The sequence below is a fragment of the Conger conger genome, chromosome 2, assembly GCF_963514075.1.
Source record: "Conger conger chromosome 2, fConCon1.1, whole genome shotgun sequence".
NCBI lineage: Eukaryota > Metazoa > Chordata > Actinopteri > Anguilliformes > Congridae > Conger > Conger conger.
Window position 1 is genome coordinate 69,819,565 of NC_083761.1, and position 22,136 is coordinate 69,841,700.

Consider the following 22,136-nt stretch of genomic DNA (forward strand, 5'->3'; position numbering starts at 1 on the left):
AAAAGATATAAATATAATATAAGATGCTGGTCTTTTTGTAACTTGCAACCTTTTCCAACGAAAACAAAGAAAAAAGGAACAGGAAGGGAGGCCACATCCTTTTCAAATTTAGACCATCTTTATGAAAAAAGACAAATAAGAAGAAAACAGTTTGATACAGCCATGTATAACCAGGGTGCCAACATGTGAGAGCATGTCTCTGCTGTCACAACATATTTGGGGTTTGTATTTTTTTGTAAGAGAAATTAAAGGGAACTTTGCTCATGTGAAACATGAAGATGAGGTAACTGTGACAGATTGCACGGTGGAAACATAAGTTTTAGTTTCACCCTCACAGGAATGTAGTAATGGCAGGATTATTCAATCTCTTAAATCATAAACACAACTATGTTACGCAAAGATGATAGCTTAAAGCACACGTGATGCAAGAAACGAAACAGTGTGTTTTTGTATTTATTTGAATGCACAATGAATCAGATATATTAATGAAGCCATTAATAGTGAAATCGGCCCATGAAATGAGGTTAGAAAATTGTGATAAAAAATCAACTTGCTCTTTTCTCCTTGTATCCTACAGGTGTTGAGGCACATACCTTCACAGTAAGACTTACATGTGACTGTATATGCCTCTATGGTATTTGTCTTCCATATGGAATGCATTTTTGTGAGTCGTTTGGGACAAAATTGTCTGCAAATTTACTAAGTACAGTACATCTGCTAGATGTGTCCTTTTTAAACAGAGAATCCAGGCCTTGTGGCATTACATCCATCAGCAATCTTGGCTCAACAACAGTCACTCTCCATGAGCAGTTTAGAAGCTTATACTATTAATGTACATGTCTCATCATGTCATTTACATAAAAAGTAGACATAAAGTGAAGTTATTTTTTCTATGGCCATTCCATTAGAATGAGGAATTATATTATCAAACGCAATCCTGATTAGGGCTTCCTTGGTCGGCTTAACCCAAATAGTTACAAACATACTGATGTGAAAACATCAGAAAACTACAACATTTTACATTTTAGGACAACTGGTCAGAAAAGTCAGGCATATTCTAAAAAGAAGTGAATTGGAGATAAAAACAATATTTGTCTAAGGTGTGCACATGTGAAATAAATAAATGAGTAATTTATGTACAACTGTTGTTTAAAATGTACAGGCCTGACAGGGCTAGAGAACCAATATGTGGAGGAGATATTTACATGTTACATATGTACAGCATATTTACACATTCGCAAAAATAAATGTTGTCAATGAACATCACTATCCCACAGATACAAATACATCATTCACACATGCACTTATTGTCATTCTGTGGCTATAATGATGAAAAGGGGCATTTTAAATTGAAATGTTTAGAGTCCACCAGGCTATACCTCTTGTATACCTGAAATGTACTAAACTTCGAAATACAAGCAATGTTTCTAAGAGAAGAGCAGAAGATAGATATCATGCTCTATGACAATGTGATTAAAGAAGTGCACCTTGTGATCTTTGGGTCACTCAATTGTGTTGAGTTGTGGACGGACATTTGCAATCCAGTTATTGACTACTGCAGTGTCGGTTTTGGCTCATTCTGACTGAGTCAAATTCACATACATTTACTTTCCAGGACTGACAGATGAACATAAGGCAATGAAATAAAATAAGAAATAAGACAGCTTGAGTTTCTGACCCTGAGATGAAATGACTTCCTTATAACATTGACAGACGATAAGGCTTCTGTTCTTAAGGCTTATGGACATCATTCTGCAGATCTTATCTGTACAAAGGGATGTATCTTAATATATAATCAAAACATGATTTTGGTCTGTTGCAAAGGCTGCTACGCCCACTAGCACAGGTCACACTATGAAAGTGGATGATAAGGGAGTAGTGTTGGCATAGTTCAATTGTGACTAGCTGGCTCTCTTAATAACACAATATTCACCTACTGGTTATTACATTCACTATAAGTCATTTTCATTTGGTGCAAACATTTTTCATTAGTACTTGTCTGGGTATAGCACTAAAATAGGCCTCAGTTCTTTTTTAAACACAAAATCCCAAACTTTAAAGTAGTGCAAGGAATGCTATGTACAAAACCTAAAAATATATGAGAAATTATTTGAACGAAAACAAAAAAAGACATTATTTACAACCTCACCATATTAACAATATATAACCTATTATGAAAAATTCAAGGGTTCTTCACCATTGGTTGGCAGGAATAAAGATCACATTTCTTTTTAAACTTGCCTGAAAAGGTCAATATTAAAGTAACACATTGCAAGTATGACCCACGGTTGAAATGCGGTCAGTGTCCATGTTAACAGTGTTCAGCATTCTAAAGTCAAGTATATGTGAACTGCATCTCTGCTCTGAGAGAGTCCTTCTTTTGCCAGAAACTCATCTGAGGTGGATAAGGGGTAGAATGAGGGGTGATTCTCTTGGTCTTTGGTTTCTGTTCCTCTGAATTCACACACATGGATTTGGAGATGTAAATGCGCTCTTGTCAAGCTGACCCCCTTTGATATTCTTTGGGTTTTTTTCGCTTCTGGTGGGTCACATGACCAAAGCTGCGGTATTTCTAGCCCAGAATGAGATGGAATAAGAACTATCTGCAAGCAGCTCATAAAACCCAACCTTGTTGTTCCCGCCATTTTGTTTGTTTCTCATCACTTTCAGACATTTCTCTCATCGGTCATGCCATGTCTTCATCCAGACTCACCATCTGTCTCTGAAGAAAAGGGAGAGAGAGAGTAAGAGTGAGAGAGTGAGAGAGAGTGAGTGTGTGAGCGAGTCAGAGAGTGAGTGTGAGCGAGTGAGAGTAAGAGAGTGAGTGTGTGAGCGAGTGAGAGTGAGTGAGTGAGAGTGAGTGTGAGAGTGAGCGAGTGAGAGTGAGTATGAGTGTGAGAGTGAGAGAGTGAGTGTGAGAGTGAGCGAGTGAGCGAGTGAGAGAGTGAGAGTGAGTGTGAGAGTGAGTGTGAGAGTGAGAGAGTGAGTGTGAGAGTGAGCGAGTGAGAGAGAGTGAGTGAGTGTGAGTGAGTGTGAGTGAGAGAGTGAGTGTGAGAGTGAGCGAGCGAGTGAGTGAGTGTGTGAGCGAGTGTGTGAGCGAGGAGCAGAGGAGCAGAGTTGTGGGTGCAGTGCACAGTTCCAGCTTGTGCTGGCATGCATGCTATTCATCAGGGAAGCCCCACAGGGGGCACCCAGGAGCAGCTGCTGGAGTGGAGACCTGGCTCACCGATGGGTAGGTGTAGCCCTCCTGGCTGTTGTTCCTGCAGATGCGCACCTCGTCCTCCGTAGTCTTCTGGTAAACGGGATTTACAAAATTGATGCTGACGGTGTTCTTCAGTTTCCAGTGCCTCCACAGGAGCACAGCTGCACAGGCCACCAGACACAGCAGCACTGCAGGGGGAAGGACCCAGGCACGTGATCAGTCACACTGTGCAAGACCACAGGTCACTCATAAATCTACACTTTTCATCTGCCCACGTGCACAAGGAGGCCTAATGTGCAAAGGGCCCTCTTAAAAGAGGTCAGGGGGTACTTGTTTAGGGGATAATTTGCCACTACTCACCAATGGGAAGAAAAATGTACAGAGCGGTATGGGAAGCTTGGGCACCCATGGGAGTGGGAACAATTACATTCAGGTTTCCTTCAAAGAAAGAAACGCAAAAAAGACTTACACTTCAGCCAATGTGATAGGTTGAACAGCATCTAACATAACTTCAACGAAATGAAGTGAGGAAAGCTCTAAATGAATTGTAAAAATGAAATTTGATGACATGCAGTATGTACAGTACAGTACTTCATGGATCTAAGTCCAACACAAGCAGTTGAGTGTGTCTCAAGGTTCTGTTTTGTGATGAAAAGGTGGGGCTGCTTGTACCTTGGTGTGGGGTGAGCTGGGGGATCTTGGTCGTGGTAGGGTTGGCGGGAGTAATGCGAGGCAGGGGTGGAGCTGGGGTGGTGGCAGGTGCAGCAGTGGTGGCAGGGATAGTTGGGGCATGTTGTGGTTGCTTGGCAGTGGTCTTGGCTGGTGTGCTGGGTGCGGTCTTGGGAGTGGTCTTGGCTGGGATTCTGGGTGGGGTTGTGGGCGTGGTCTTGACTGGGGTTCTGGGTTGGGTTGTGGGCGTGGTCTTGACTGGGGTTCTGGGTGGGGTTGTGGGCATGGCCTTGGCTGGGGTTCTGGGTGGGGTTGTAGGCGTGGCCTTGGCTGGGGTTCTGGGTGGGGTTGTGGGTGTGGCCTTGGCTGGGGTTCTGGGCGTGGTCTTGGCTGCCGCTTTGGGAGTGGTGGCCGCACCATCAGGCTTAGCGGGAGGCACTGGGGTTTCAACAGCTAGTTAGAGAGGGGACAGTGCCAAGACAGTGTCAAGACAATGTCAAACTTCCTGATGTAATAGAGAGAGAGAGAGAAACAGAGAGAGAGAGAGAGTGTGTGTGTGTGTGTGTGTGTGTGTGTGTGTGTGTGAGTGTAGGTGTAGGTGTAGGTGTAGGTGTGTGTATGGAAAGCTCAAAGAACAGGGGCAGTGAGGGAGATTTGTACCTGGAACACATTTCCTCATGTCTGGGCCCAGCATCATGTCATCTGGGCAGGCGCAGGTGTACTTGGGCGAGTGTGAGTTGATCTGAGGAGCAGGAAGGCACAGGAACTCACAGCCTCCATTGACCAACGTGCTCTCCTTGCACCAATTCTTGCCTGGAAGAAAAAGACCAGGTGGTTATATCAAGTGTCCCTTCTCCTGTGCTTGTCTTTATCTATGTAAAGCATGCATGTCACTCATTCATGACTGCTATTCTTCAATGCCTCATTGTGTGTTCTGATACAGTTTGTTTAGTCCACTTTATTTATGTGGCTGAACAGTTGCATTGTATGGATGTCAATCTGTAAATAATAGCCCATACCCGATGGCTGTTTGTGGTTATGGTATAGGACAATATCCTCAGGCGATGCCAGGTCCTCCACCAGCGCAGAGATGTCACTTCCTGTCAGACGATTGGCACTGAGGATTGCGTTGTTGCCAATGTCTGTCCAGAACACAGTATCCTAGGAAAAACCACAGAGGTCATGTCACAAATGGTAACAGGAAGAAAAACATATGTGCATCCCACCACAAAAGAAACAGTGTGGTCAGCAGTTTCAGCCCTTGGGTACACAACCCCTAACCCACAGATCAGAACAATACAGGCAAAGCTCCAGTACAGCATAAACCAATTAGTGGAGCAGCACCAAGGAATTCCTCAGTCCCTCAAAGCTTCCACTGTCAGAGGGAGGCCATTTCCTGTCTCTGGGGCCTCTGGGGGTGTTCTGACCCAAATTCCACCTGCCAGTCCAAATCTCTGTCACTTTACGCAAGCCACTGGAGGCCTGGATCTCCCAGTACCTCCCCCAAATAAGGGACTGGCTGACTGACTGGCTGACCGGCTGACTTACTAACTGACTAGTTGGATGACTGACTGAGTGACTGACTGACTAGTTGGCTGACTGATTGACTGACTGGCAGATTGACTGACTAACTGGCTAGTTGACTGACTGGTTGATTGACTGGCTGCTTCACTGACTAGTTGGCTGACTGAATTACTGACAAATTAACTTCCTGACTGACTGGCTGGCTGGCTGACTGACTGACTGGCAGGAAAACTGACTGACTGACCAGTTGGCTGTCTCATAGATTGACTAACTTACTGGCTGACTGGCCAACGGACTGACTGACTGACTGACTGACTGATTGGTTGGTTGGCTGACTGATTTACTGGCTGACAGACTGACCGGCTGAAGAACTTACTGACTGACTGGCTGGCTGACTGACTGACTGATTGGTTGGCTGGCTGACTGACTGACTGGCTGGCTGACTGACTCACTGACTGGCTGGCTGGCTGACTGACTAATTGGTTGGCTGACTGACTTACTGGCTGACTAACTGACAGCCTGACTAAATGAGCTCACCTCAAAGACGGTGAGGGAGAGAGGGTGCGCCAGCTTGTGCTCGTCGAAGATGAGTGTGTGCCGGGACTCTCCCTGGATGCCAATGCTGGAGAGGGTGTGCATTTTTGAGTCCACCCAGTACAACCGCTGGTTAATCATGTCTGAAGGGGAGGGAGACCTGGTCAATGTTACACTGTACTACTACAACTCCAACAATCTAGGGTGGGTGTTCTCTTGAATTGTGCAATATCACAGGGCCGAACCACAACAAAAGACTTATCGGTAGTTTTAATTGCCTTTTATCACTCAGGATATAGCAATGAGCCTGGCTTGTCAGGATGTCAGATAACATGTGTGCAATCCTCATGCCTTTGCTCGTTAGTGTATTACAATATCTGTATCTTTCAGTCTAACTGATAGCAGTGACGTTAGCCTCGTACCCAGGGTGATGCCGTTAGGCCACACAATGTTGTCTGTCACCAGCGGGGTGCGGTCAGCTCCGTTCAGCCCTCCCTTCTCAATTTTGGCAGGGTCGCCCCAGTCAGTCCAGTACATGAAGCTGTCGAAATTGCAGAAGATAATGAAGCTGATATTCATCAGATAAACCCTTAAAGAGCAACTCCCGCACCATAGCACTCAAGTAACATGTAAAAAATGAAGGCAGTCTAACAACACCATTTCCACAACTATTGCCAACACTAAGCCAAACACTCATCTGCTCTTACTCATCTGCTTGTTGCTGCTTTGACTGCGGTCATGCCTTTTACAGTAGCAGTGGCTTCCAGGAGAATACTCACTTGTGGTGTGGGTCCACCACAATGGCACGGGGCTTGGCCAGGCCCTGTTTGACCAGCGTCTTGCGCCGGGATCCATCTGAGCTGGCCACAGAGATGGTGCCGTATATGCTGTCTGTCCAGTAGATGTTGCCGTGGATCCAATCGACAGCGATCCCCTCTGCTGCTCCGATGTCGGTCTCTATTACGGTGTTGTGGAAGGTGGGATCGTTGGCTGTGTCCATGTTTGTGCTGAGATGAGGGAAGTGCAGGGTTAACTTAGGGGCTCACGCACACACACATACACGTACACACACACGCACATGTGCGCACACGCATACTCATATACACACACATACACACATGCACACGCGCACATGCACACTCATACACACAGGCACACACACACATGCAAAATACACATTCACTTGCACACACGCATACACACTCACATGCACACACTTACATACATGCCCAAACACACACACACACATATGCACGCACACACACACACACTCTCACGTACACACACAAACACACACACACTTGCACGCCCACAGGTCTGAGGCTCGACACAGTCCTAATTAACATTCTGGAGGTTGAAAATGGAAGATACGTCTTTGTGACAACACTGGGCATTAGGTGTCCTCCTCTCACCTGTAGATCTTCTTCTGTGACAGGTCAGACCAGTAGACCCTGTGTGTGGGGATTTCCATGTCCAGGGCCACCACGTTCTTTAGGCGCGGGATGAAGCGCGTGTACTCCCTGCGGTCCAAGGTCATCCTCCTGACCTCGTGGCGGTTGGTGAAGAAGAGGTAAGGGATATCCACTGTAAGACCGGAGAGAAGTAGAAAGGATGGGCATGTGTGGCGAGAGAGAAAGATGGGAAAAGTATAGAACTGTTGACCTTAATCACTGCTAGGATTTCATACAGAAACATAACATAACAAGATAATGATGAGAATAGGCCATTCAGGCCTCAGGTCTTTTCCTACCACTGATGTGTCCTCAATGCTTAGGTAAAGTTTACGTAAAAGCTAGATAGTATTTAGCATCGTATCAAGCCTGGCCTTGAAAGGATCATATTTCTGCTTCCACTACATGTCCTGGCAAGCATGAAAACAAAACTGCCTAAAGGAATTTACCCTGTATGCCCCCACACCCTGCTAGCAGAACTCAACCTGGACAATCTTTTGTATGGCAGTTTTATTGAAGAGAGACAAAGATACCAGATAAGCTGTGCTTCAGCGAGTCTCCCTGCCTCTCTATCCCATTGCCTTAACCAGCAGCTCTTTTGTAAGAGGCACAGGAGCCTCAACACATACATACCATCGATGAGCTTGCAGGCGTTGGTCCTGGGGTCAAGCTGGTAGCCATCTTCACATGTACACTTATAGCTGCCCTCCAGGTTGACACAGGTCTGACTGCAGATGTCAGGGTTGGCACATTCGTCAATGTCTGTAGGGGACAAACCGTAGACACAGACCACAAAAAGATCCTTGTGAGTGTGGACATGACACATGTCCTGGGGGCTGCAGTGTCTGCAGGTATTTACTTCAGCCACATAGTACACCACCCGATTTTACTGAAGAGCTGAGCCATAATTAGAGATATCTGGAGGTGTAGTGCGTGGCTGGAGCAAATACCTGCAGACACTGTGGCCCTCAGGGCCTGGAGTTGAGTAGCTCTACTCTTGACATTCGCTTCAGTAACAATGCAGCTTTATATTATTGTATAGCAAGCAAAAACATGTCAGTTGAGTATGTCACCCTGGATAGGCTCAGCAGGAAGGAATGCCAGGGACAGTGGTCCATAGGAACAGATCGCAGGGTTCTCTTTGTCTGAAATGTTCAGTATCCTGTCTTATGACAATCTTGTTGTGGTAAACAAATAAGTTAAGCTAGCTTTTTAATTTAGAGTTTCTATAAAATATAGTGGTTGAAATGCTTCACATAAGATGTACTCTGCCCAGAGCAGCAGTAGGCTTTGTGGTGTTACTAAGAGTCCTCACCTTCGCACTGCTTCGTGTCCACCAGGGTGAAGCCAGCAGGACACAGACACTCAAACCCAATCTTCAGGTCCTTACAGATATGGGAGCAGCCTCCATTATTGGCCAGGCACTCGTTGGTAGCTGCAGACACACAAGCAAATCCAGCTCACAATCGCTGTGTCACTCAACTCAATATTCCACACCAATACACTACCCAAACTGCCACTTATTTTAGGCTAAACCTATTCGGGGACAGAGTTATATTTTCCTGTGTTTCTGGTCAGACCTGATTACATAGGTGTTTCGGATTCAAATACTGTTCTACACTTTTCTTTACTGAGCTTGGCTGGACTATTGGAACATATACTCTCAAACCCTGCCTTCTGGTCCTCCTGGTTGGCTCCAGGCAAGATCAATCCAGCACATAACAGCATGTGAATCCAAAACAATGACGAAAAATGACCTTCCACCTGTTCATTTTTTATATGCAGTTTATATTTTCCCCAGGGGTATTTTCGCACTCACCGCAGTCTTTGAGCGGCTCGTCAGACCAGTCCCTGCAGTCACGCCTGCGGTTGCACACCTGGTCCATGCTGATGCACTCTCCGTTACGGCACTTGAACCGAGCCGGACCCTCGCACGCTTGTGCTGCACACGGGGAGAGGAAGAGGAGGGGAGAGTGAGGAAGGGTGCAGAGGAGGAGGAGCAGAAAGCGGAGCGTCCTCAGAGGAAATAAATGAATGAAATTAACGGGTCTCACTCATGGCACAGCCCAGCTCATCGCTCAGGTCCCTGCAGTCGTGCACCAGGTCACACTGCCGGCTGCCATGGATACAGGTACCGTCGCTACACTGGAACTCGTCTGGGCGGCAAGTGGGCTTGCCTAAAACCAGAGAGGGGGAAAGAGTTAGATGCACATTAACGTACATGGTAATAGAAATGAAAACAAACAAATTGGGAGAGACAGCATGAGAGAGAGACATAAGTAGGTGATGGATGAAGGCAGAGACCCACATAAGTAGACGCCGGGGGAAGTAAAAAGGAAGTGCCCTGGACAGGAAGTAACCTCCGGTACTCACTGCAGTTGGCCTCATCGGAGTGGTCGTTGCAGTCGGCCCCACCGTCGCACTTCCAGCTGGAGTGGATGCACTCCCCGCTGGTGCACTGGAACTCCTGCTGGGAGCAGATCCTGGTGCGCACGGGCGGGGCCTTGCCCTGGCAGCTCTGCGCGCTCTCGTCCGAGCCGTCCGGACAGTCCACGTCGCCGTCGCAGACCCAGAGGCGCGGCACGCACTGCGAGTTGTTGCAGCGGAAGGACGTGGAGCTGCAGGTGGAGGCGGGGCAGGAGTCCTCGTCGCTGCCATCCAGGCAGTCCACGTCCTCGTCGCACACGAAGGAGACGGACACGCACTGGCCGCTCTTACACTGGAACTCATCGTCCGTGCACTTCTTGGGCTCTGGAAGACCGCAAGAGGGAGAGGGAGAGTGAGGCCCCGTGGGTGCACGTACGCTGGGACTGGCACAATGCAGCGGGGTTAAGGCTGAGGGTACAGAGGGTGGAGGGTATGTGGAGGATTCGTAAAGTGGAAGATGGATGGATGTTGGGTAAGTCAGAGGGTGAATGGATGCTAAATGCTGGAAGATGAATAAGGTAGAGAAGGTGGTAGGTATGATGGAGGGTAGGTAAACTACAGATTGGGTGGTTAGAAGGTAGGATTTATTGCAGGTAAGGTAGAGGATGGTGGATGGTGGATTACCAGCTATCAGCTGGTCAAAACATGTTGAGTATGGAGCTGGTCTGAACTTGAGCTGTTTTTTTCAGCAGGGAAGGTAGAGGTAGGGTGGAGAGTGGGTCAGGTGGAGGGTAAGTAAAGGATACGTTGGGTGGAGAGTGGGCCAGGTGGAGGGTAGGAAAGGTATAGTTTGGGTATAGAATTGGCCAGGTGGATGGTAGAAAAGGTATAGTTTGGGGATATAATTGGCCAGGTGGAGGGTAGATAAAGCATAAGTTGGGTGGAGCATGGGCCAGGTGGAGGGTAGGAAAGGTATAGTTTGGGTATAGAATTGGCCAGGTGGAGGGTGTGGTGAATAAGGGCGGCTCACCACAGTTCTCCTCATCCGCCCCGTTCTCACAGTCAGGCTTGCTATCACAGCGCCACCTGCTGGGCACACAGCGGTTCAGCCGGCCGCCGCAGGCGAACTCTGTGGGTTTGCAGGTCTTAGCCACTGAGGAAGCAAAAACAGGGCAAGGGTCTATCAGCCTCTGTACCTGCAAGAAAATATTCTCATCTGATGATCGATGAGGTTTAGGTTTATATTATCCTTAGGTTTAGGTTTAGATTTGGGGGTTAGATCTGTAGGTGTATTCACAGGTCTAGACAGAGGCTCAGATCAGTGCCTTCAGAGGTAATTGAATAAAATACTTTTGGCTGTCTCATTCTGCGGTCTCCTTGGCAGTTTGGGACCTCTGGGATCTGTACTCACAGCATGTGGCGGGCAGCTCGTCAGTGCCATCACCGCAGTCGTCTCCGTCATCGCACACCCAGCTCGACGTGACGCACTTCCCGTTGCCACACTGGAACTGCCTCGCCCTACAGGCCGATGCATCTGTGCAGGGACATCCCACACGCAATCAGGGACCATGGTTACAACTGAACATGCACCCAGAGAATCTGATCCCTCATCAGCCTCATCTCTCGCTTTTACATGAGTAGAGTCAACCCATGTCACATTTACACAGAATGCAACTCATAGCACCGTCAATGAGTTTACATTTTTTGTTATCTACACTGTTATCTACACTGACAAATACACCACCAACCAGTGATTATGACCAACTGTAAATGAAAAACAAAGACCTTCCTGGTTCAACCAAAGTAAATTGCATGGCAGTGGGTGTGTAGAAGAGCGCACCCAGGAGTGTTCATGTGTGTGTCACAGACCAAGACTGTGAGATAGTGAGAGTAGCAGTTATGCTTCAGGCTAAGGAAGAGGAAGAGACACCTGGTTTTCAACATTCTCCCTCCCCCACATATTCTTTTTGGGGTTTAGATGGGGGGAAATCATCTCAATTTTCTTTCACCACCATAAAGGATGTACACAGGAGACCTTGTCTGTTCTTTTTCAGATTGGGTTTGTCATTCCGTGGCATGTGTGGGCCAACTGAACTGCAAATGTAGGCAGCACTGGGCCATAGTTCAGTTGCCATCTGGAAATTGACACACTGTTCAAATAATAACAGGTGTTCATTTATAATATAAATTAATTACCTGGCAACTCCCTGCTGGCAAACCTCAGTGGTTAAAAAAGCCACACACAAAACAGGTATTTCAAAGAGTTTCTTGGGACAGTGCCAGTGGTAGGGCTTGTGAAACTGTGAGCGGCCAAGTAAAATGAAGAGTCTAGATATGAATGGAATATGAAATAAAATGTAAATATAAATACATGAAAACGTCCATGTGACCAAATGGTCTCTTGCACATGCCTGGAGCTCCATAGAGATCTCTTGAAATTCCACAGCAGAGTGGGATCCCTGAACAATGGGTAACCTCAAATCCTCTGTCATTCAAAGAATTCCATTCCTTCGATTTTAGAATTATGCTTTACCTTCAGGCCATGGAAGACATAAATAACCAAACTGTCCCTTTAAGAGGAGGAGTTCTATAATCACACCACTAGTTGCTGATTGGATCCAGAGGGATTCAACATCACAAGGGACCAACAGGCACCAACAAAGAAGTTGGGGGCTGTACCAACAAACTATGGGAATTTAAAAAACTTCATACTGTACCAATAGCTACAAAAGGTTCCCACAATACCGCAGATATAACATAACCCATGGCACTTGGCTTGGCAGGGGTCAGTATAATTGATGTTGTGTTGCAATATATGATTCTCAGAGTTAAATAAACTCAAATATCTTGTATTCAGTGTATTTTTCAAGACAATTTTCTTTCTGTAAAAATAGACAAACATATGTTTTTATCATGGGTAACAAACAACACAATTCATTTATGTAATGTCTAATGGAAGTGCTATTTACAGATAAAAAAGAAGGCTTGACCATATTGGAGAAAATTCAATCTGTTTATTAACAGAATTTAATAAGAAAGGTACCGTATGTAATTTATAGCTGAAAATCCATAGGTTTCGACTTTGAATTTGCCTTTTCCAAAGATAGCAATGAGAACAGACAGCACCCAACTGTGTCTTTCTAATGAGATAATGGCCCTGACAATGCTGCTGTCTTGTTCCCATGGTACACAGACCATGTGACCATGGGCTGCCCATACAAAATCCCTCTGTTCTTCAGCCACAATGGCTGCCTCATCAGCACAGTCACTCATTTAGCCTTAACTCATTCGCTTGTCATAGTACGCCTTCTCTGAATACACTCGAATAATCCTCAATCAGATTCCTTCCAAAGGCTGGTGAATTATGAAGTAGCCAATGTTCAGAAGGTGCAATATGCAAGTGTTAGTGTGTTAGTGTGTCTCTACAGCAACAAAGGAAGGTGCTTAATTGTCATTCATGTCGCTTTGACCCTCACACTCCGTATAGAGTCTGACAGGATGCGTTGCACATTCCCTCCCTCCATGCATGGTAATTCCCCGCTACTGTAAAAGGAGATGTGGGACATCCTAGTTCACGGCAGCTGTATCATTTCATTCCCCTTGGATGCCCCCGACTATTAAAACACAGCCATACACAGAACTCAGAGCCTCCACAGAGCAAACAGGGCGCTCTGCCAACAGTGCGTTCTTGGAAAAAGCCTTTCCAAGTATCCCAGCCTTCCCTGGAGTGCTGTGCTCGCTGGTGGAAGCAGGCGCGCTTTCTGGGCCGAGACAGGCTGACAGATATACTGCGCCAGGAGCAGCGAAACCAGACGCACAAGCCTCCATCACCCATTTTATTTTTCAACAGCTTATTCATTCACTCCAGTGGGATGAGTTATGCCAGGTCAAGTCCCAACCCCCCCCCCCGCATCTCAACCCAAACAGGCTCTGTTTTACTGCTCAGTTCTCCAGCCCACAGAGAGCATACTTGTGTAGATTCAGTGCACTCATTTTCTTTCATTCCTAAAGGACAGGCCTGTAAATAAAGCCATGGTTAAATTACCTGGTTTACTGTTATGACCTATAGTATATAACTGAAACTGATTTGTATACATATTTTCAGTTAACTGTACTCACCCACCAAAGCCCACCAAAAGTATGTGACAGCCACCTCCACTTACAAGCTCTTATAGCGGGGATCTTATCACAGGAGGGAGTCCAGTTTTGCTTATATATTAACAGGGAAATGGAGGAACGTGGCAACGTAAACAAGCTTGTTATTCCCTGATGTTATCACCTATACATGCCTTGTGTGTTTTATTGATCAGCTCTATAGTGGACAGGATACACAGAGTGGAAGTTTTATGTATTGTGATGTTACTCTTTTAAGAAACCATGATTTACAGATGCACCCTGGGTAACAGGGTAACAGAAAGAAACTGCCTTATAAATAGATTATCTGCTGTGATGTGTTGAGAATTCATTATATGCACATGTTCTGGATTCCATGGACTATTTTCATGGACTATTTGTGGACATAGTCAATTCTTATGATGCTTTAGAGAAACATTGTTTATATTGCATACGCAGCATGAAGTCAGAGTGATCAACTGTGCAAAACAATTGAAACAATTCTCACTTCTGCATTAGATTGAATAATGGAGAAACTGCCATTTCAACCTCACAAGATCAAATGGCATTATTACATTGGAATGCCTCTGATGGATCATTTGAAATCCCTACCCACACTGCCATAGTGCTAATTCACACAAAGACCACTGCAAATCTGTCTTTGAGCACCCACTGGCTCATCGTTGACAAGTGAAGTTACTGTAATAATCTAATGATATCACAATTTGGAATTTTACACTATCACAGCCCTTCTCTGCAGTTTCAACACATCAATTCACGGTGGTCAGGAAAACACAATTTCTCATTGTTGCTAAACACAGTCATCACCTGTATGACTTCCATAGCAATTGGTTAATGTATAACCACAAGATATGGGCAGCGTATCGGTTATTGATATCGCTGCTTTTATGAAGTAGGGCCAATCTGGTTTACATTCATCCACCCACACACGTGCCGTTTTGCCTACTGTGCTGCACGCTGAAAGGTCGCCTTTCATTGTCAAACAGCTGCAGAGGCACCGATTGGTAGAGGGCAGTGTTTTACATTCATAAAAATAAGCGCTTATCAGGTTCAAGCGCTACCATTTGCTGAATTACAGTCAGTTATAATGGATTGCGAACTTTACATTATCTATAGGTTACCTGCACTCACGGTACATTTTCTTTGGCAATTTCTAATCGCAATATGAGTAAAATGACTCGTAAAAGGTCCAAATAAACTGTTTATTACCTATATACATCATTGTCAAAAAACAAACAAAAAAAACACTCTTTTTTCCCGTAACAGATTTCCTAACTCGCTTTCCAAGAACACCCACGGTAACTGCCATTGGAAACCTGAAACCAACATGACGTCATACAGCAATCTCAACACATTGCCTTTTCTGATTGGCCCCTGTAATAGAAGTTTAGTTGTAAGGACAGCTCATCCTAGGCTAGGGACGCAAGCCCATTCATATAACACATCAGTGAAACAAATGCTATTTGCGACGAGGTGGCGCTCTGCAAGATGATAGGCGTAATCGCAGGAGCAACAGAAATACATAGCCATTTAATTAAAATAACTTGGTTTCAAGACATTTTGTAAAGCCTGACAATCAATGCAATGATAGTGAAAAGTCAAACGGGTTCGACGTGGCTAGGTTATCCCGCCTGTAAAGTAAACACCCCTTCTGCTCCCAAACCCCTCCTATAGGTTCGTTCAAGGACATGCGATTTCACAGAAAAAAAGTGAGGCATCTGATTAAAAGCGGGACCCCCAGATCACCAAAAGCCGAATAAACATAGACATTAAATGATTTTGCCCCTTTAAAAATGTATAAAGAAATTACACTCAGATTTGTAATTTATGTGTATATGTAAGTGTATTCCTCCGTGGAAATGGCCATGTTAACATTTTTCGATTAAAAAAAAGACAAAATCTGCATTTGTTGTTGCAAGAAAACTACAAATGTACCAAATGGTCACAAAAAACAATGCACACAATTTAAAGTTTATAATACTATTATTATTGATTTGAAATTGTACTTCCCTCTAGGGTATTTCAGCGCACTTATCCCTGGTTATGGGTATGCACTTTGTTGTACGTCGCTCTGGATAAGAGCGTCTGCTAAATGGCATTAATGTAATTATTAATAACACAAATAATAATAAGCAGGGAAAGTCTTGCTGAAAAGTTACTGGACATCTAGAAAAATGCTAAAACGGCAGTCTCTCAATTATATAAATGGAAATACACACAAAATACAAATTTCATACTTACATATATATAATAACTTACGTGATTGAACAAAATAGTTGACCAGGAAGACCAAACAACATAAGTACAGCTGCACACTCTGCAACCGAGCTGTTATCAGCATCTCCTCGGCTCCCTTCTGTTCTGACTAAAGTTATATATTTAGGTGGCTCCCGCCTTAATTACTTGATATTTTGTACGAATAGCACAGTAACTATTGAAAGGGGAGATAATATTGCCTAGAACGTCAGACAACTTGTTGGCTATCGCATAGAAATGGATGTATACGGGCGAATGGATGCTGAGTTTGCGCACAGCGTGCTCTTGCGTAGGAAGCACCAATGCGAAATCAAGAATTGAAAACAAACCGGGGCATTTCAATGTGGTAAAATTGTGGGAGGGATTTATAGAGTGGCGTGATTTAGAATTGTAGTACTACTGGGGCGGAGTTTCATAAAGCGTAACACGTTGGGGTGTGTGGTGTTTGGGGGAGGCTAATGTTGGGGTTGCTGAGGGGTGTGGGTGGGTGTGTGAAGGTGTGTTGGGAGGGTGTGCGTGTTGGGGCACAGTAGCTTTCAGGGGTCTGGGCTCTGTCAGGGGAGACCTACAGCCAGGGGGGTGGGGGTGGGGGTGGGTGGGTAGGTAAATCACAGCAGAAAATAAACCCAAAGAATGTGAGGAGGGGGAGTGGCAAAATGATTACTTCAGAAGAGCAGATGTTTCCAGGAATCTTGACCAAATTCCACTCCAGAAGCCTCCTTCCTGGGTATCAGTTTTCCCCCTTTGCTTTTGATTGTGTACATAAAGTGAATTCTCGGTGAAACGGCCCTGTTTACATTTTAATGTACACATAGAGTTTTCGTGGTCAATTCCCACATAGCTAATATTGATTCTGCATTATGTGTGTTAAAGTATATATTAAAAAGCACATAACAGGAAAGAACACGCTGAAGCTGTAATAAATCGTGCTTTTAATAAAATCTAAACTTTTAAAAAGAAACCAAAAACCAGAGTAACTGAAGCACTGAATCTTAACAGTAAAATTTCCATGTTCCAACTATTGTCATTATGAGATTTTTTTTGATTAATACAACAGATTGCAATCAGATTGTTTCTTACTCCCCCCAAAAATCTCACTGTTTTTTAGAATTTTTATGGCAACCTTATGGCCCATAAACATATATAATGAACATGTTTTGAGAGCAAAGTCTAGCTGTCCCCAGTTGACCATTGGATTACCTTCAGCAAAATCAGGCTCAGACTAACTTCACACAGTGGTTTTTAAAAACAGTGGGCAAAGAGCAACAAACAAACGTGCAGCCTTGACCCAGGGTTTCCAGTACCAGCACGACACCGATTTTTTCAAACAACACGATGCACTCAGTGATCACTTTTATTAGGTAGACCTATACACCAGCCTGTTAATGTAAATATTATCAGCCAATGATGTGGCAGCAAATAAGCATGCCGACGTGGTTGGGAGGTTCAGTTGTTTTTCAGCCCAAATGTCAGAATGGGGAAGAAATGTGAACCAAGTGACTTTGACCGTGGAATGGTGTGAAAAACCAAAAACAACCAGTGAGCAGCATTTCCGCTGGCAGAAACACATTGTTTATGAGAGAGGTCAGAGGAGAATGGCCAGACTGGTCAAAGCTAAAAGGAAGGTGACAGTAAAGCAGATAACCACACATTATAACAGTGCAGAAGAGCATCTCTGAATACACAACACTTCAAATCACTGAGTGGATAGGCTACAACAAATTAAGTGTAATAAATACCTATAAAGTGGTCACTTAGTGTATATAATATAATATATAACCTACAATATTCGCTGACAACAGACATGTAACAGTGTACATGCATATGTCCATACAGTACCAGTTTTTTTTATTTCCACTGTAATCAAATCAAACAATTCATACACTCACCGAACACTTTATTAGGTATTTATTAGACTTGTTGTTTAGACTTCTACTGCTGTAGCCTATTCACTTAGAGTTATGATGTGGTGTGTGTTCAGAGATGCTCTTCTGCATACCACTGTTGTAATGTGTGGTTATTTGCATTACTGTCACCTTCCTGTCAGCTTTGACCAGTCTGGCCGTTCCCCTCTGATGTCTGTCATTAACAAGGCGTTTCTGTCTGCAGAACTGCTGCTCACTCGATTTATTTGTTTAGTTTTTTTTTTACACCATGCTTTGCAAACTCTAGAGACTAGTGTGCATGAAAATCCCAGGAGATCAGCAGTTTCTGAGATACTTAAACCAGCCTGTCTGCCAACAACAATCATCCCACGGTCAAAGTCACTTCGATCACATTTGTTCCTCATTCAGATGGTTGATGTGAACATTAACTGAAGCTCCTGACCCGTAACTACATGATTGAATGCATTGCACTGCTGCCACACAATTGGCTGATTAGGTAATCGCATGAATACATACATTTAAAATGTTCTTAATAAAGTGCTTGGTGAGTGTATGTATGATTTATGTTCAACATTTCATCTTCATTTTATGTTAAGCACTCTGAATTGACAGAATGGTTCACGTAAATAAGGCTTAATTGATGGTTTGCGCAATGTTACTCAGTCATAACACTTTCATATTATTTTGAAAAACAGAAACACATAATGCCCTAACGGGGCAGACCACAGTGACATGGAAATACCAGAAACCATCCGAGGGCGTTTGATCCTCAACGGAGACCATATATTTGTCAGGCCGTAAACCCCAGCCGAAAGCATACACCCCCATGGCGATGCCTACCGTGCAACGGTAAGGTAGAAACATCGGCCATATACAAGCCCGTGTTTGCTCTGCTGCAGCCCGAGAGTCTGAGGGTAGAGACACCCCATAGAGTTTAAGAGAGTTATACTGCAGCCTGCCTGACTTGTGCTTCAGCACATAAACCCCAGGGTCGCTCACTACTCTCGCTCAAATGCATCACCGTGTTTACATGGAGCTCGGTGTGTCCCTGAAGACGTGCGGAGGACAACGTGTGCTGGAGTTCCATTTACATACGCGTTACATTACAATCCAACCAACCAACCATTATCTGAACCCGCTTAACCTGAACAGGGTCGCAGGGGGGCTGGAGCCTATCCCAGCATACATTAGGCGAAAGGCAGGAATACACCCTGGACAGGTCGCCAGTCCATCGCAGGGCAAACACACCATTCAGTCGCACACTCATACCTACGGGCAATTTAGACTCTCCAATCAGCCTAAGCTGCATGTCTTTGGACTGTGGGAGGAAACCGGAGTACCCGGAGGAAACCCACACAAACACGGGGAGAACATGCAAACTCTGCACAGAGAGGCCCTGGCCGACGGGGATTCGAACCCAGGACCTCCTTGCTGTGAGGCGGCAGTGCTACCCACTGCACCATCCGTGCCGCCTTACATTACAATCGTTTACTGCAATTATATAAATGCAAATATATTAAGTAAATATAAATGTATCCAGTAAATGTACAATGGCTTTGAATGAGGAAAATTTGAATTGAGGAAAATAAGATGATAATCACAAAAAGTTTCAGCATAATATGACACATCATGACACAAACAGCTATCAAAATGGTTAAATTTAGGCACAGAATGGCAAAGGGGTCCTTAGCATCAGTTTTGTAAATGACCATGAAATACTTTTTCCTGTATTAAACAGGTGAAATAAGTAAATTATAGACAGGATAAACATCACCCATGGACATTTAAAACATCTTCAGAAACACAATGGAGAATGCATCATAAAATATATAAATATTTAACTGGGAAGCTACACTCAGTGAGTACTTCATTATGTATCTGAGATACTCAAACCACCCTGTCTGGTAACAATCACTCCATGGTCAAAGTTACATTTCTTTCCAATTCTGACATTTGATCTGAAAAACAGCTGAACCTCTTGACCACGTCTGCATGCTTTTATGCATTTAGTTCAGGCATGACATTGGCTCAAGCGGTAAGAACAGTTGTATGGCAGTCGGAGGGGTTCCGCACTGGGTGTGCCAAAGTGTCCCTGAGCAAGACACCTAACCCCCAAATGCTCCTGATGAACTGATTGGTGCCTTGCATGGCAGTCAATCGCCATTGGTGTGTGAGTATGTGTATGAATGGCTGAATGAGAAGCATCAATCGTACAGCGCTTTGGATAAAGGCGCTATATAAACGCCAACCATTTACCATTTACCATTTAGTTGCTGCCACATGATTGGCTGATTATATATTTGCATTAACAAGCTGGTGTACAGGTCAAATGGCAAAATGGCAAATGGCAGGCATTTATATAGCGCCTTTATCCAAAGCGCTGTACAATTGATGCTTCTCCATTCACCCATTCATACACACACTCACACACCGACGGCGATTGGCTGCCATGCAAGGCCCCGACCAGCTCGTTAGGTCTCCCTAATACCTAACCTTTTTCATTTTTATATTATCTTATTGTCAAAATGAAGGCAACAGCAAATTTAGAATAAATGGAGAAATAAAGGTTTGAGAAAAATGTATTTTATGCACCTGTAAATCCAAGCAGACAGTAAATATTGAAGGAAATAACCCACACACACAAACACACACGTACACACACACATGCACACAATCACACATGTGCACACAAGCACACACAGACACACACATACATGCACATACACATGTGCACACAAGCACACACACACACACACACACACACACGCACACAAGCAACCTTGCTCCCCTACCAATCCGGATATCCCTACGGTGTTCCCGATGGGAATCCCAGTGTGTCACATGGTGAATCACCGTCCACTGGCAGCCCACACTGAGCTGAGGCTCCCAGGCTCCCTCTCTCGTTTGCTCTCTGACCCGAGGGGCGGGGCAGTGACACGGCACAGTGGAGGGCACTGCTCCATGAGGAGGCTCACTAACGCACGCTGGCCCCCCCCCTCCTCCACGTGTCCACCGTGGACCGCGTTACTGGTCAACTCCCACACCTCACACACCTAATCTTCCCACTCAACTTCTGCTTACAAAAACTCACATCAGCTACCAAACACTTTTTTTTTCTGTTTTCTAAAAAAATCTTTTTACTTGTTTTTCTTCAGGTCTGTGGGCCAAACAGCTACACCATAAATGCAGGAAGAGGGCACTGCACAGTCATCGCAGGGTTACGTTTTACAGGCCTCTTTCTCAGCTTTGGGTACAATTATTTTAAAAAAAAGATCAGAAATATTAATTCCGCCGTGTCTGTAGACAAATGTCTGAAAAAGAAAAGTGCATCTGTCTGCAGTCTGAGCATTGGCATGTGTTGAGATCATTCTTGTCCATATGTTCTCAGATTTGGAAAAAAAACCCCCCATGAAATTGGTCAAAGATGTAAAAGCCATCCTTAAATCTGAATACCACATGTAACAGCAGGTTCCACATACTGTCAGTGGGATCATGTATCACCCATTGTCCATAATTACCCGTTAAGCATTGAGGTGATTCTAAGGTACTGCTTTTAACTTTGTGCTACATGGATATATCATTGTATCTGTCAAGTTACTTTACTTTCAAGATGCAGATTATCTTGTCATGCCAAGAGTTTCAAAGCACAGGACAAGTTGTACCTCTGGAATAACCTTTCCGAACATCAAAGGCTATCAGGTACCGTCTCCTCAACATTTAAACAATGTTTCAGTCTAAATATAGAAAACGTACATACATTTATAGTGAAGCCTATAAACAGTTATAGGCCAGGCACAGAGCCAGAGAAGCATTCTGGCATGGTGCATTGTGGGGTGAAAAGTGTGGCTTAGACCCCATTTTTACAGCCGATTTTATGACCTGCTACTTAAGCTGTCATAGCAGACTCGAGACGGGCTCTTATGTTGCCGTCTTCACTGCGTATTTTTTGGGATCTTCTATGTGTAGCTCTTCCCGAATAACTCCCGATCCCTGGCTTACTGAGCGGACACTTGCCCCAAAGTCTTGAGACGAGCCCTTCCAGGGCCTGTGCTCTGCCCCCTTCCTCTGCTCCAGGCCGACATGCTCCCGCAGCGCTGTCGCATCCAGATGCTT

General features: G+C 44.7%; 1 protein-coding gene across 2 annotated transcripts; it reads right to left on the reverse strand.

Annotated features, from left to right (window-relative positions):
• Positions 1 to 99: 99 nt before the first annotated feature.
• ldlrb (low density lipoprotein receptor b) lies at positions 100 to 16,431 on the reverse strand. 2 transcript variants are annotated; one of them, XM_061230731.1, is made up of 18 exons: positions 16,141 to 16,431; positions 11,159 to 11,281; positions 10,778 to 10,900; positions 9,754 to 10,131; positions 9,435 to 9,557; positions 9,200 to 9,322; positions 8,696 to 8,815; positions 8,014 to 8,142; positions 7,342 to 7,513; positions 6,709 to 6,936; positions 6,352 to 6,470; positions 5,933 to 6,072; positions 4,891 to 5,032; positions 4,532 to 4,684; positions 3,875 to 4,324; positions 3,563 to 3,640; positions 3,227 to 3,390; positions 100 to 2,722 (listed from the first exon to the last, which is right to left on the reverse strand). In XM_061230731.1, exons 1-18 carry the CDS (start codon positions 16,220 to 16,222, stop codon positions 2,687 to 2,689), a joined length of 2,883 nt encoding a protein of 960 aa, XP_061086715.1. In that variant the 5' UTR covers positions 16,223 to 16,431; the 3' UTR covers positions 100 to 2,686. The 2 variants fall into 2 exon arrangements, with proteins under 2 accessions (XP_061086715.1, XP_061086716.1); XM_061230732.1 differs by lacking the exon at positions 3,875 to 4,324.
• Positions 16,432 to 22,136: the final 5,705 nt, after the last annotated feature.

Coding starts and splice junctions, on each gene's coding strand:
- ldlrb (XM_061230731.1), bottom strand. CDS start 16,222: ATGCTGATAACAGCTCGGTTGCAGAGTGTGCAGCTGTACTTATGTTGT. Junction 10,132..10,777: donor GGCGGATGAGGAGAACTGTG/GTGAGCCGCCCT, acceptor GCGGTCTTCCAG/AGCCCAAGAAGTGCACGGAC. Junction 6,937..7,341: donor TCACAGAAGAAGATCTACAG/GTGAGAGGAGGA, acceptor CCCTCATCTCAG/CACAAACATGGACACAGCCA.